This window comes from Myxine glutinosa, unplaced genomic scaffold (genome assembly GCF_964187855.1).
Source record: "Myxine glutinosa unplaced genomic scaffold, kmMyxGlut1.1 SCAFFOLD_2163, whole genome shotgun sequence".
Lineage (NCBI taxonomy): Eukaryota > Metazoa > Chordata > Myxini > Myxiniformes > Myxinidae > Myxine > Myxine glutinosa.
In genome coordinates this window covers 65066-79515 of record NW_027618258.1, presented here as the reverse complement: position 1 = coordinate 79515, position 14450 = coordinate 65066, and the positions used below count along the sequence as shown (strand labels likewise).

At 42.6% G+C, this 14450-nt stretch overlaps 1 protein-coding gene across 2 annotated transcripts in view; it reads right to left on the bottom strand.

The window, feature by feature from the left end:
• Window positions 1–124: 124 nt before the first annotated feature.
• Window positions 125–14450, bottom strand: part of LOC144889275 (5-oxoprolinase-like) — a gene marked incomplete at both ends in the record, with an annotated part of 71672 nt that continues 57346 nt past the window's right edge. For both annotated transcript variants that reach the window (XM_078769349.1, XM_078769350.1), the window contains 2 exon segments: window positions 125–295; window positions 13114–13226. In XM_078769349.1, coding sequence (XP_078625475.1) covers window positions 125–295; window positions 13114–13226 — 284 coding nt within the window.

The window sequence follows — 14450 nt, the reverse complement described above, 5'->3', positions numbered from 1 at the left end:
AGCATGCCATGTGCCATGTGAAAATGCACGCCATGTGAAAGCGAACATGGGAGTGTAATGCCAACAGGATGGGCCAAATGGTTGTATCTTATTGGAGTTATGTGCTGGCCTCACAAAATCGCACCTTGAAAAGCCTTGGACCGTCAGCGTCTGCACGCAGCATTCCTGAAGTGCAGCAAGCCGCTTCTCCAGGAGTGAGAACGCTGGCGGTGCGTACTGCACTGCACACGGCTCCTGTGCCTCATGCACAATATCCGCCAATGCCAATCCATACGCTGAAAGCACACTTGCGTATCTGTTCAAAAACAAATTACACCATAAAAAGGACAGATTCAACCAATTTGTTTCAGATCATCAATGCTTAAATGAGGAACATGTTAACGACTTTACCTGTGGCATCATTCACAGAGTCATAGATAGTAGTGTGGACTCCTAATTATATTACGATGAGCATTAATCCGATGATATGCCTGGTGTTGGCGTAACGGTTAAGGTGGCTGCTTCTCTATCAGCAAGAGTCCAATGCACTAAATCGCTCACGAGAAGCAAGGACCGACTCCATAAACGGAAGTAGAGAATTCCATCGTCTGGCATCCTGCTCTGCCTACCAAGCTCGCTGCCTGGAGGGTACAAGACTACGTTCGTGACTGGCTTTCTGACTTCCTACACTCACACAGTCAACAAGTTGCTATCAAAGGAACCGCCTCCTCTTTTCTCATCATCTATCTTAGTGAAGGCTGGAGTGCACCTCTTCAATTAGCACCTCTTCAGTTGTTGAGAAAAAAAAAAAACTCCATTTTTGCAGAGGACGCCACATTTTGTCATACAGGAGCTCATTCCACTGACTGGTGACTGGTGGACGGCAGCCGAGTCACTCTATACCGATCTGTAATTGACTAGACCAGCGAAGAGCCTGTCCTTACGTACAGGATGATCCTTTCCCCCCACTTTGATGTCTATGGTTTTCATCAAAATATTACAATCGGTTAATTTGTCAGAAACGACGCCATACCCTAAATATTTAGTAAGGTCGATATATGGAAAATACCCCCTCAACCCCCAAAAAATTGCTACAAAAGGTTTCTCAACTGATTCTGGTAGGGTTTAGTGTACTTTATAACATACTAAAAGTTTACCAAAGGAGGACCCCCGGAAAAGTGTTTTTTTCAAGATGGCGTCCAAGATGGCCGCCAAAACCTCTTAATGATCATAACTATGTAACTATCAACTCAAATTTAATGATCTTGGTGTCTATCCCTAGGTTTTTGGGGGCAAGGAACACATTAAGACCATTAAAAATGAAAGTGGGCCATTATCTAACAGGTTGAGGGGGCATTTTCCATATATTGACCTGAAGAATGTGTCGAATTGGATCTAACTGAATAACTAATTCTCATCTTTCTCTTTTTCAGACATGATTCAACAATGAGTGCAAGCACAGCCAGTCAAGCTTTTTGTCCAATCTGCAAGGAGGAGATCGAGGATTCCAGTGATAACTGGGTTGCAATTCAGTGGAAGTGGGCGAAGGGAATAAATGAAGCCAGTGTAAAGCGGAAGGACGATCTTGTAGTTGAAGCCAGTACTAAAGTGCATAAAAGCTGTCGTCAACAGTACATAAATGATAAAAACATTAAAAGCCATGTTGCAAAGAAAAGTAGTGGTTCTGTGCCACCAAAGAGAACCACAAGACAATCAAGTGGAGGTTTTGACAGTGAAAAGGATTGCGTATTCTGTGGATGTACAATTGATTTGGACAAGGGACACTTTAGCTGGGTACAGACTGACAAATTTGTGGAGACAATTGTGGAGGTCTGTGAATCCCGTTCAGATGATTGGGGACATACTGTAAAGGGTCGGATTGAATACTATTTACGAGATTTACATGCAGCAGACGGACTTTATCATCATTCGTGTAGTGGAAATTTCCGGTCCTTCAAGTCTGTGCCTTTAGAGTTCCAGAAAGCCCCCGAAGCCAAGCGCAGAAAGTGTGGTCGTCCTAAAGATGAAGATAAGTATGAAGCATTTCAGAAAATGTGTGCTTACCTAGAACTGAACAGTGAGGAACAACTAACTGTTACATCTTTGAGCCTCATAATGAAAGGGTATCTTTGTAATCCTGATTCGGAACCGTATGACAATTACAGTTTGAAAAAGCGTCTTAAAGAACGCTTTAAGGACTCAATTTTTTTTGGTGAAAGAGAAGGCTTGGACGATATTGTTACGATGAGAGAACAAACGTCACAGATTCTGAGATCATACTACAAGCAAACGTGTCAGGAAGGCGATGAAGAGTCCCAAAAACGCGCTATTATTGAAACTGCTGCTAGGTTAATCAGAAGTGATATAAAATCTCAGGTTTCTACCGTGACGAATCAGTATCCAAGTAGTGATGATTTAAAACTTGATTCAGCCCTATCGTTCATTCCGACTAGTCTGCGGACAGCACTGGAAACATTGTTCGTTGGGAAAGACACAAGACGCAAGGTTGCGGCAGTTGGTCATGCCATAATTCAGGCAGTTCGCCCACGAGCTGTCATTGCCCACGAGCTGTCATAGTAGTGATCTTGTCATCGAACAAACGTTGATGAGGTCTCTGAAGAGCACTGGTGGTCTAACTCGCGGCAGTGGGATGACCGAGGACATGCGAAACCTTTGGACCTTATCTGCACCTGTAACATCCGAGTACAACATTGCGATGCAGGATTTCACAAACCTAACCTATACTACAAGTCCGCAACACAAAGACTCAACTGAGGCGCGCATCAAAAGAGATGCATCTGATCTTGAGAAAATTCGGATAAAGCTTGCAGCCTGCTCACCCTTCACATCTGATCCTACTCTGAGAAACATTGTCAACGGGATAGTGGCTGGGCCAGATGTGAATGTACATGACTTTGAATCGGTTGGAAACAAGATCATTGAAGATATAATCGGAAAGTCGGCATCTATCTATAATTCCATTAATCTCTGTGTGTATGTGTGTATGTGTGTTTGTATGTGTGTTTGTATGTGTGTTTGTATGTGTGTATGTGTGTATGTTTGTCTGTGACCGCTGTTTCTCGACAACTACCGGTCCGATATACTTGAAACTTGCCAGGTATATTGCTGGGGACCCGAGGATGTGCCTTTTCAAGGTTTGAAATTAATCGGAGAAGTAGTTACCGAGCTATGGCGATTTCTTTACCAAACACTGCAAGCCGTTCGCTTTGGACCAAACCATTGCATGTAAATAGAGGGGGGAGTTCTGTGGTCGTTGCGAATGGACCAAACCATTCATGTAAATAGAGGGGGGTGGGGGGGGGGGTTCTGTGGTCGTTACTGCCACGAGGTTTCAGTTTTTTTTTGTTGTTGTTGTTTGCACGCATGTTTTTTTGCACCCACGTACGGGCACGCCCTAGGATGTTTACACACACACACCCCTACACAAATTTTTTTTTTTTTTTTTTTTTGGCAAGGAACGGGCACCCACGTACGGGCACGTCCTAGCTTATATATAGTACGGGCATGCCCTAGTTTACTTACAAATTCAAGCGGAAAGACAGAGCCAAAACCCTTGGGAATATCTCTGCTGTGAAGATTGCTCCTGATCGTACCATTGATCCTGCCCTTCTGTTCCAGCGTTTCCTTCTGGTGTCAAGGTCAGGAGATCTTTCCCTTGAAGAGGTTTTGACGTATGAACTAAGCCCCTACCCTCCAGCCCTCTTTGAGACCAGGAACATTCTTCGAAAAGCAGACAAACCTCAGCTTGCTCAGGCAATTCGAGACCATGCTGCGGACTTATCAAGTGAGGCTGTGATGAACTCTATTCCCAAAACAGATTGTTACGTGCTTGATGGTGGCTCTTTGCTCCATCGTTTACCGTGGAACAAAGGCGACTCATATAATGCAATAGCTGAGTCTTATGCAGACTTCACTGTGAGACATTACGGACAAGCGACAGTGGTGTTCGATGGCTATGGTGAAGGTCCCTCCATAAAAGACAACACACATCAGAGACGAGGAAAAAACCTGCACCCTATTGTTAGTTTCACTGCAGAAACAGAGTTTGCAGGCAAAAAGGACGACTTTTTGTCTCGTGACAAAAACAAGGCAGACATGATTGCTCTCATCAGCACAGCACTAACTAAAAGGGGATGCCATGTCATTCAGTCACCAGGGCATGCAGACGTTGATATCGTTAAGGCAACTGTTGAACGATCCCGTCATTGCACCACAACGTTGGTCGGTGAGGATACAGATTTGCTGATCTTGCTCCTTCATTACTCCAGAACAGACAATGAGATCATCTACTTCCGTTCTGATGCAAACAAGCAGTCAAAAGAACACAGAGTGTATAACATTAACCTGTTGAAAGAAACTTTAGGAGACGATGTGTGCAATGAGTTGCTCTTTGTACATGCCTACTCAGGATGTGATTCTACTTCAAGGATTTTCGGCATCGTAAAAAAGTCAGCCTTCTGGAAATTAGTGAAATCTGATCCTGTCATGAAGTCCTGTGCTAGTGCATTCATCCTTCAAAACAAATCTCAAGAGGACATATCAGATCTTGGCAAAGACCTGATGGTTGATCTCTTTGGTGGCAAGTCTAATGATACGCGATCATCACTGCGCCATATCATTTTCACCAAAACAGTGGCAACTGCTCAAGCATTTGTCACTTCTGAACGGCTCCCCCCAACATCACCTGCAACAATATTCCATAGCCAACGTGTGTACTTTCAAATTATGGTATGGATGGGGATGGCAAATGAAATGAACCCAACTGAATGGGGATGGAAACAGGAAAATGATCAGTTAATTCCAATTATGACCCAAAACAATGCTGCGCCTGACGAACTCTTGAAAATTATCCATTGCAACTGTTTGGGGGGATGCAAATCCTCTCGATGCAGCTGCAGACGCTATGGACTCCGCTGCACTGCTGCATGTGGCCCTTGCCAAACTGAAAACTGTGACAATCCAAACAACACTCAAGAGGTCGATACTGAGGAGGAGGATGACACTCAAAACTGAACGCTCTGAAACTTATTCTATGGACAAAGGTGTTTGTGCATTAGGTGACAGCTGAAGGTCATGAGTTCAATTTCATAATGATTCAACAGCTCAGTAATATCCAAAGTTGTCTTAATGTGTTCCTTGCCCCCAAAAACCTGGGGATAGACATCAAGATCATTAAATTTGAGTCAATAGTTATGGACTTGCGGTCATTTGGAGGTGTTGGCGGCCATTATTGACGCCATATTGGATTTTTGTGTTACATATAATGGCCCACTTTCATTTTTAATGGTCTTAATGTGTTCCTTGCCCCCAAAAACCTAGGGATAGACACCAAGATCATCAAATTTGAGTTGATAGTTACATAGTTATGATCATTAAGAGGTTTCGGCGGCCATCTTGGACGCCATCTTGAAAAAAACTTTTCCGGGGGTCCTACTTTGGTAAACTTTTAGTATGTTATAACGTACGCTAAACCCTACCAGAATCAGTTGAGAAACCTTTTGTAGCAATTTTTTGGGGGTTAAACTATTTTGACCTGACTAATTTACGTAGAGAGAATCTGTGTTCTCTCTAGTCTAGTAGGAAGACTAGGTCCCCCTGCACCCCCCGGAGATATACTTCTAATCAGTGTTTCTAGATTGGAAAAAATGTGTAGAAAATGACTAGCTATGGCCCCAAGCTGAAATAATGTCCCACATACCATTTTTATGCAAATTACTGCTGCCATTATCAAAAAAAGACTAGGTCCCCCTGCACCCCCCGGAGATATACTTCTAATCAGTGTTTCTAGATTGGAAAAAATGTGTAGAAAATGACTAGCTATGGCCCCAAGCTGACAAAATGTCCCACATACCATTTTTATGCAAATTACTGCTGCCATTATCAAAAAAAGACTAGGTCCCCCTGCACCCCCCGGAGATATACTTCTAATCAGTGTTTCTAGATTGGAAAAAATGTGTAGAAAATGACTAGCTATGGCCCCAAGCTGAAAAAATGTCCCACATACCATTTTTATGCAAATTACTGCTGCCATTATCAAAAAAAGACTAGGTCCCCCTGCACCCCCCGGAGATATACTGAAACTGGCAGTGACTGGTGATTGAAATGCGGTGCCTTTTTGTGTTTCAGGTCGAGGTACGTGAACTCCCCACGATCTACAGCAACCAGGAAGAGACTGATACCAGGGTGGTTCTGTACCTCCATCATGCTGCTACCATCGGATACAAGAACGCTGTAGTCAGAACACCGGACACAGACATCCTCCTGATCCTGCTCCACCATGCCCACAACATCAAGCTGACGGTGTACCTGGATACAGGGTCAGGGAAGCATCGCCAACTTGTCAACGTCTCTGAGCTGGCAGAATCCCTGGGAGAGGACTACTGTGCCACTCTCCTGGGGTACTATGTGTTCAGCGGAGAAGACTGCACCAGTGCCTTCAAAGGGAAGGGAAAAGTCGGGCCCTTGAAAAAGCTGGAGAAGAATCCCAGGTTTCACAGGGCATTCGGTGAATTTCACAGGGTATTTAGAAAAATAAAACTTTGTGTTAACGTCTGTGTAGACGGACCTTAATATGAGTCTATTATTTCGTAAAACTGTGATTATTTTGTAAATAAAGCACTAATTAGCATACTAGTATACCATAGACACATGTAATCATGTTATGAATAGTTCTATCATGATCTATGCCCTTCAAAACATGGGTCTAGACACCTTCATTTTTCAATTATCTGCAATATTGGCTGAGATATGTCAAAAATCGTTTTTTTGATAATGGCAGCAGTAATTTGCATAAAAATGGTATGTGGGACATTGTTTCAGCTTGGGGCCATAGCTAGTCATTTTCTACACATTTTTTCCAATCTAGAAACACTGGTTAGAAGTATATCTCCGGAGGGGTGCAGGGGGACCTAGTCTTTTTTTGATAATGGCAGCAGTAATTTGCATAAAAATGGTATGTGGGACATTTTTTCAGCTTGGGGCCATAGCTAGTCATTTTCTACACATTGTTTCCAATCTAGAAACACTGATTAGAAGTATATCTCCGGGGGGTGCAGGGGGACCTAGTCTTCCTACTAGACTACTCCCCATTCTGAATGACTGGGACTACGAATTATTTTACTGCCACACAAACAAACAAACCCACACTTTCCCATGATCAACGACAAGAAGAAATTTAGTCTATTGGACATTTAGGCCTCACCATCAGCCATGACCTCTCCTGTTCTGACACCAAAGCAAAGCTGGCCTCCAAAGGTAGGCGTAGACCGAGAGTAATTTCTGATGCCATTTCAAGTTTTTCCTTGAAGGTAAAAATCAGAAGTACTCACAGCCTACAAGGCGCACTTACCCATAGCTCATTACTGCTCTACCACTATGGGTTGGTGTTTTTACAAAGGGACAGGGTGAGTATTGCGTCCCCCCTATGGGTTGGTACCACAGCATCTGTAGATTCTAAAGGTCTCAACATTATAGGCATCTCCAATGATGAGGCCGAAATTCAAACCCTGTTGCTCTCGCATCTAAGACTGCTTGGTGGCCTCCATATTTTTTTTTGGTTTAACCTCCTCCCCTAAAAAGTCTAGCTTACTGCACTCTCAGCCCTCTGGCATGGCCTAGCTACTCCAGGATGCACGTGCTCTACCAGGAACACCTTCCACTTTTTGTTCCCTTTTTCTCCGGCTTGTGGAACTCGCAAGTGGGGTGTTTTTCAATCTCTCTCTTCCTTACAGATCTTCATGTGGATCTACCCAGCGCAACCCTCTGACTTGCAAATTACGGTGTTCACCCCTCCCTTCTCTTTCCTCTTTTCCTTTTTGTTCATTCTCTTGCTTTTATCCAACCATGTCCCCACTGTTCCACTTTCAGTAGGTAGCCTTTTTAACACTATCAGCTCATTCTTTGTGAGCCTACATCTTGTACTATATATTTTTAAGTACAGTATTTCTACGATCTCATCAATAACATCCTGCAGTGCCATGTGCAAAATGTTATGGAAGAAAGCCACCCATCTCAAGTAGTCGTTCTCACAAAATTCATATTAATGGCAGTCTTTGAAAATACAAAAACACCAGCAGAACACACAAGAGATAGCCACTTAACCATAACTGAGAAAAGTACTCGTGACATTAAAAAGTTTAAAACATCAAAATTGTTCCCTAATTATAGAGGCATAACAACGTTGTCACATTTTAGTGAGGTAAGCAAGTTATTGACTCCAAATCTAGTGACGATACTGCTGTTCACATATGTATTTCTATGAAGCACATCCTTTGCTCTCAACTAAACCTCACCTCCTGGCTGTCATTTTTATCCTCACGCTTTTTGAAAAAAAAAAAAAAAAAAAATTGTAATCGGCTCCATCTGTCATTTGTCTAACCCTCACGCCATCTCTTCCTAAACAGTTGTGCAGAAATTCACCGAACTTCTTCATAGTTATGATCACTACATGGCATGAAGGTACAATATCAGTACCATTTTTGGCCCCGCCCCTTTGGGCCAGGTCAAAATGTCAAATCTAAAAATATTCAATTACGGGCATATTTTTAAACATTGTTTAATGAAACTTTATATATGCAATCAACATTGGAGGACGTATGAAATATGCAATGATTTTTTGGATTTGACCCCTGGTTCATGCCCCAGTGGGTGGGGACTTAATTATATAAGTCATAGGGTCATATGTAGGAGTCATAGGGGTCAAATTGGCAAATATATTTTTAACTCTGAATTATATATTGGGTCAATCCCAGTGGAGCTTTTCGTAATCTTTCAACTTTGCTTTCGGTGGGAACATTTGCGATGGCATGTCATCGACTTCGTTCTGGTCAATAAAGTTGTACAATTCCATCATATCACTCATAAAGGATTGGCAATTATGTATCAGTACCAGAGGAGTCGCTAGCTTCCAAAAATATGCCAAAACTAGCCTCACCCCTCCCTCCCCCCCCCCCCCCCACTCCCCAACGCCGGGTACTTCTGCTAGTCCTAAAACATTTAGCAAATTGGCACGTGCAAATAAGGCTAATCGATACATTTCAATGTTAAATAAAGGATTTTGCAGGCGTTAAATTAGACTTTTTTTTTGTATTTTCAATAACGTATTTCAACCTTTATTAACTCAAATGAATAAAGTAGAAAAACAAAAAAGTATCCATTTACAAACTCAACTTAATTCTGTAAAAGCACAAATTTACTTTGTATATCTACTATTAGACATTAGCCTGGTGTTGGCTTAGCGGTTAGGGTGCCAGCTTGGGATACCTAGGATCCTGGGTTCGAATTCCGGTCAATCGCTGAATTAATGCCAGGGGGGTTGACTCAGCCTGTCATCCTTCCGAAGTCGGCAAATTGAGTACCAGTTCACTGGTAATTCCCTGTGTGTCGCAAAAGGCGACTAACAGGGTTGGCGGCAGGAAGGCATCCGGCCGTAAAACATCGCTTCAAAAAGGGGACCATGGTGCCCGAAAAAGGCCAACCCCTGCTCTGCGGGGAAAAATGGCCTCCCAAGGTGGTCATCTACTATTAGACATTTCAAATACAGGAAGTTCTCACACAACGTCGGTAACGTGTCCTAAAAAGTGTGACGCTGTGGGAAACAATTTTTCCCATTTAAATTAAGGTAAATAACATTGAATGTGTCCCAAAACAAACGTTTTTTTGCACTAAAAACATCTTTAATAAGTCTAAAAAAAGTACATTTTTATACATTTACATTCAATGATATAATAACCACAAAATAAAATAGCTAACAAACAAAACAAGAAATATGTCGTGCATAGCACGATACTTGCGAAATCCATAAAATAAGTTGTTGGTCTATGATGACCTCAAAAATACTTGATGGTTGAATTCAGTTAGCTGATATGCAAATCCTCTTAAAATTTCAAGTCAATCGGATGAAACTTGAGCATTTTAGAAACTCGACAAAGTTGGTGACCATTGGCCTATGTTGACCTATGAAACTTTTGACCCCAAAAACAATAGGCTTCTTGCTTATGGCCAACTCCACCATTTGGTGAAGTTTCGTGAAGATCGCTTGAAAATTGTGACCTGTAGGCGACTGACATACAGACAGACAAAAAACAGTCTTGCGTAACGCACAAGAATAACACACAAGCGCAACCAATATACTTGAAAAAAATCTTCGATTTTCGCAAGTAATAAATAAGTAAATGCATAGCATAAATAACAAAAATGTAACATGTAAAGTCATGTGCAGTACTGTACTGTGCTGTATTCACCAACAATGATCGTGGATGGAGCTTGTGCAGGTGGAGTGGGAGGGAAAATGGTGGGGGAGTGGCCTAATGCGAGGAGGAGGATGGAGCAGGATCCGCCTCTTCGTAGACACCATGGCTCTTCCTAGGATTGTTCACTGGCCATTTGTCCACATTCAAATACGATGTTATCAAGATTTGCTTCGCTGCGTTTTTGTTTTCAGGATAAATTTCCATGTACAATTGGCATCTAAGACATACCTGCACTCCCCTCTTTACTTTTGCACAACGTTCTTTACTACGTAAGGGGAAAAACAAAAACAACAACCACAACCCCCACACTTGGCAGCATTTTATTTTTCTGTCTGCCATGTAGTGTAGTTTTCATTTGAAGCGTTGTAAACCTCGTATCTCTGCTTATACGCTTTCTCTTGAGCATTCACTCATTCTACAGTATGTTAGGTTGGCTTTATCATTTGGCAGTTTTGGTTCACGAGTTATCAAACAGAGTGACCACTATATTCGTCATGGGTGTGTGTCTGTCTGTCTGTCTGTCCGCAGCATAACTACCCGATGATATAATTTGATCTTGTTGAAACTTGGGTGGGAGGTTGATATCATTGCGCCCATTGTGGGCGGAGCCACGCCCGAAAAAGATGCCTTTTTAGGGGGTAATCTAGTTCAAGCTACATCTTCTCCGAGGGAGTTAGTGGAATCTGATAGGGGTTTCGGTATTTGGTTAGGCCAATGTCATGTGTCTAGCCCCACGGAGCTCGGTTTCATTTTCGCCCCAAGGTCAAGGTCACAAGGTCACAAAATTTAGAAAAGTCGATTTTTGATGGTTTTATTACATTGTTTGCTTCCTGATAGGGTGAAATGTCGTACATGATCTTATATTATCACATACATCATGAAATACAAGTTTTCCAACAAATTTCAGAATCTTTGACCTTTGAAGGTCACAAAGGTCAAATTTTCAAAGTTGTCAGAATCGAACCGAATTTTCGGTATTGTGTAGCTAACTAACCTCATAACTGATTATACATTATTTTATATCTCATTTCAAGGTCAGTAACCTTCGTTTTGACATTTCCAAGCCAGCTCCACACACAATTATGTACAGCTGGCTCTTAAAGGCCTGCGCACGCAGCACATTGGGGCCCTTTGTAAATAGGCATGTACACCGCATGTCGGGGGCCGACACCTGCCACGTGGGCCCCCGACCTCCCAGTCAGGGCCTGTTTCGGTATAGTCCGTCCTTTGTCATTGAATACCGCTTGCTCGTGAACCATCGTCGTCTCCTGACTTGTTTGTGGTCGTTTCTGGATGCTTTATTGCTCGATATTTCCATACTGTATGAACTAAAATCCTTCATGTATGATTTGTTTATTCCAAAATAAAATGGCATTCTTTGGGAAAGTTGTCATCACGTTCATGTTGTATGGAAAAGTTGCCATCACAGAAACTGGCAATGTTATTACGTCCTCAACCAAAGGTGGATGGAGGTTATGTTTTCACTCCTGTCTGTCTGGTTGTCTGTCTGTTTGCTTGTCTGTCTTTGTTCAAAAGAACAAGGTATCTCAAAAAGTTGTGGACGGATTCAGACGAAATTTGGCAGAGACATAGTGTATGTGACAAGGACGAAATGATTAGATTTTAGTGAAGATATGGATTCGGATCAGGCTACTAGAATTTTTAAGCGATTCTTCACCATTGGGAGACAGGGCCAAAAACGATACATCGCAGGATATCTCAAAAAGTTGTGGACGGATTTGGACGTAACTTGGTGGACCGGTTGGGTGTGTGACAAGGAAGAATTGATTCGATTTTGGGAAAGATCTAAATATGGATTCGGATATGAGAAATATTTAATTATTAAGTGATTCTTCACCATTGAGAGATCGGGCGAGAAGCGATATACAACACGATATATAAAAAAAAGTTGAGGACGGATTTGGACGAAACTTGGGGGATGACTTGGTTAAGTAACAAGAACAAGCCGATTAGATTTTGGTTCAGGCCCGGATGCAGATCCGGCCTATCATTGGGATGCAAAACAAACTGAAGAGCCTGGCGGAGGTAAGCGCTCTACCAAGTGCCGTTCTAGTGTGGAAATGTCACGATGTTGTAAGAAAAGTGATCCCCTACTCAGCCTACTGGTTAGCGACATTATAGTAAAACAGCGTTGAGAAGACGTTGTAAGAGAACTTACTGTATATTGAGCACAAGGTCACATGTTTTACTTATTAATTAACCCTCATCACCCTCCGGTTTTAGAAATGTTATATTTGTAAACGGTCTGCCTTTTATATTTGGGAAGTATCAGTGTGTATTGTCTGCTGTGCATCATTGCAAAGTATCCTCCGCATCAACGGTGGCATCCTCCATCCAAAGTTACCCCTGCCTATAATTAGCGCTTGTTCATTTGTCTGACGGACTTTAAAGTCTGATTTCAAAGACAAAGTGACCTGTCGTAGCCAAGGGGTTAAATAGATTTGGGGCAAAGCAAAAGACATTTGGGACACGTGCCCCATGAGCCAGTGCACAGCGACACCTCTGCTCAGTATTCTGGCCCAATTCTTTGTCGAAAGATTAAAAATGGAACATGCAATTTTATAATAAAGTGCTGGAATACAAGTCAAATGAAATTAACAAGATGGAGAATAGAAGGTCAACTAACCAAAATGGCCTCCCCTCCAGGGTGTAAAAGTATTTGTGTATTGTTTTTCCACCAATTTATCATTTATTGGATGCCTACAAGTCGGTAACATGATCTCCTTAATTATAGTCGGTGCTCCACAAGCTTTCCTCCCAAGGAAGGATGCTGCCCAGTGTTGCATCAGCAATGAGGACCGTGTTCTGTCTCAAAGAGTGCATATGTGCAAAAGTGCTGTACTTGTGAATGAAGACCGTCTGCATCCCGAGTGCACGAGCGATGGCACATGCGTGTTGTCCACCTGCACCACCAAAGCATGCCAACACGTGCTTAGATGTGTCATGACCTCTTGCCTGTAAACAAAGATTTCATAACAATTGTTTCGACGCCATTTAACACAAATGAAAAGGAACGTGGCGATTCGTGAATACAATCAGAAGTGCCATTAGAGATGGTGAACATGAAGTGTCAATCTACCTTAATCTTTTCTCCTTTTTACAAAGGTGAAAGTATCAGAGAGTGCACTAGCACTGTTTATGTAGGGATGGCACAGAAAAAAAGGCGGTAAACCCGCTATAAAGAAAACTTAAGTTGGAGTATCTTCTCCAAGAAGTCGCTTTGGCTACATCTAAGAACCTATCTGGTCTGTTCAGATTATTGTCTAGGCAGGGATCACTTTTCAGTACTCCTGACCATAGCAAAAGCAGGGGGGGTAGGGGGGGGGGGGGAGGAACAAACCGAGATCGGTCAAAATTAGGAAATCTTCTCCATCATCATAATAATTCTGTTCAGAATTGTATTTTGTCGAAACTGTATTTATCTTTCGGTGTGTGAAGTTATTGTGTGCAACTTTGGTTGTTTCTCGGTGTTTATCTTTCATAAATTGATCGTCTGTTTGCCGTGTCGCGAGCAAGGCCTTGTACAGTGTGCACTGTACAACCTTGAGGCTTTGTTTTTCTCTCAGTGGTCCGTCGTTTGTGATCCAATAACTTTCGTTCTCTGTATTCCCAGTCTTTTCACCCATAGCCTACTTCCTTGTGTAAATCTCAACTCAAAAAAAAAAAAAAAAAAAAAAAAAAAAAAAAAAAAAAAAAAAAAAACATTTCCTTCTCTGTTCTCATTCGTTTATTCATTCTTATTCGTTCGTTCGTTCTTCGACCACGTGTTTCTCCCCCATTTCCCCAGATAGTTTTCACTCATTAACCTTCAATGTTTACACTTTCCCCTCAAGTTATGTATTCCGTTGAAGGAGCCGGGGCTCCCACGTCGATCGGAAGAATGGACGCGACAAAAAGCTAGAATTCATCTGAGTTGCTTTAATGAAATCAAACACTCAGGCACTCTGAAAAACCGTTTATCAGTCAGCAATATATATCTATTCCGCCAGGGGGTTTGCCCAGGCCCGGCGCCAGGGGGCGTGGCCCAGCGTCCTGGCTGCGGCCTGGCAAGTTGAGCGCGGGCCTGGGCGTCCTGGACGAGCCCGGCATGGTGATCGCTCCGCGTCCTTGATAGGTGCAAGGCGATTGTGAAAACTCAGCGGCAGCCGCTACACACGTCCCCCCAGAATCGACTTGCAC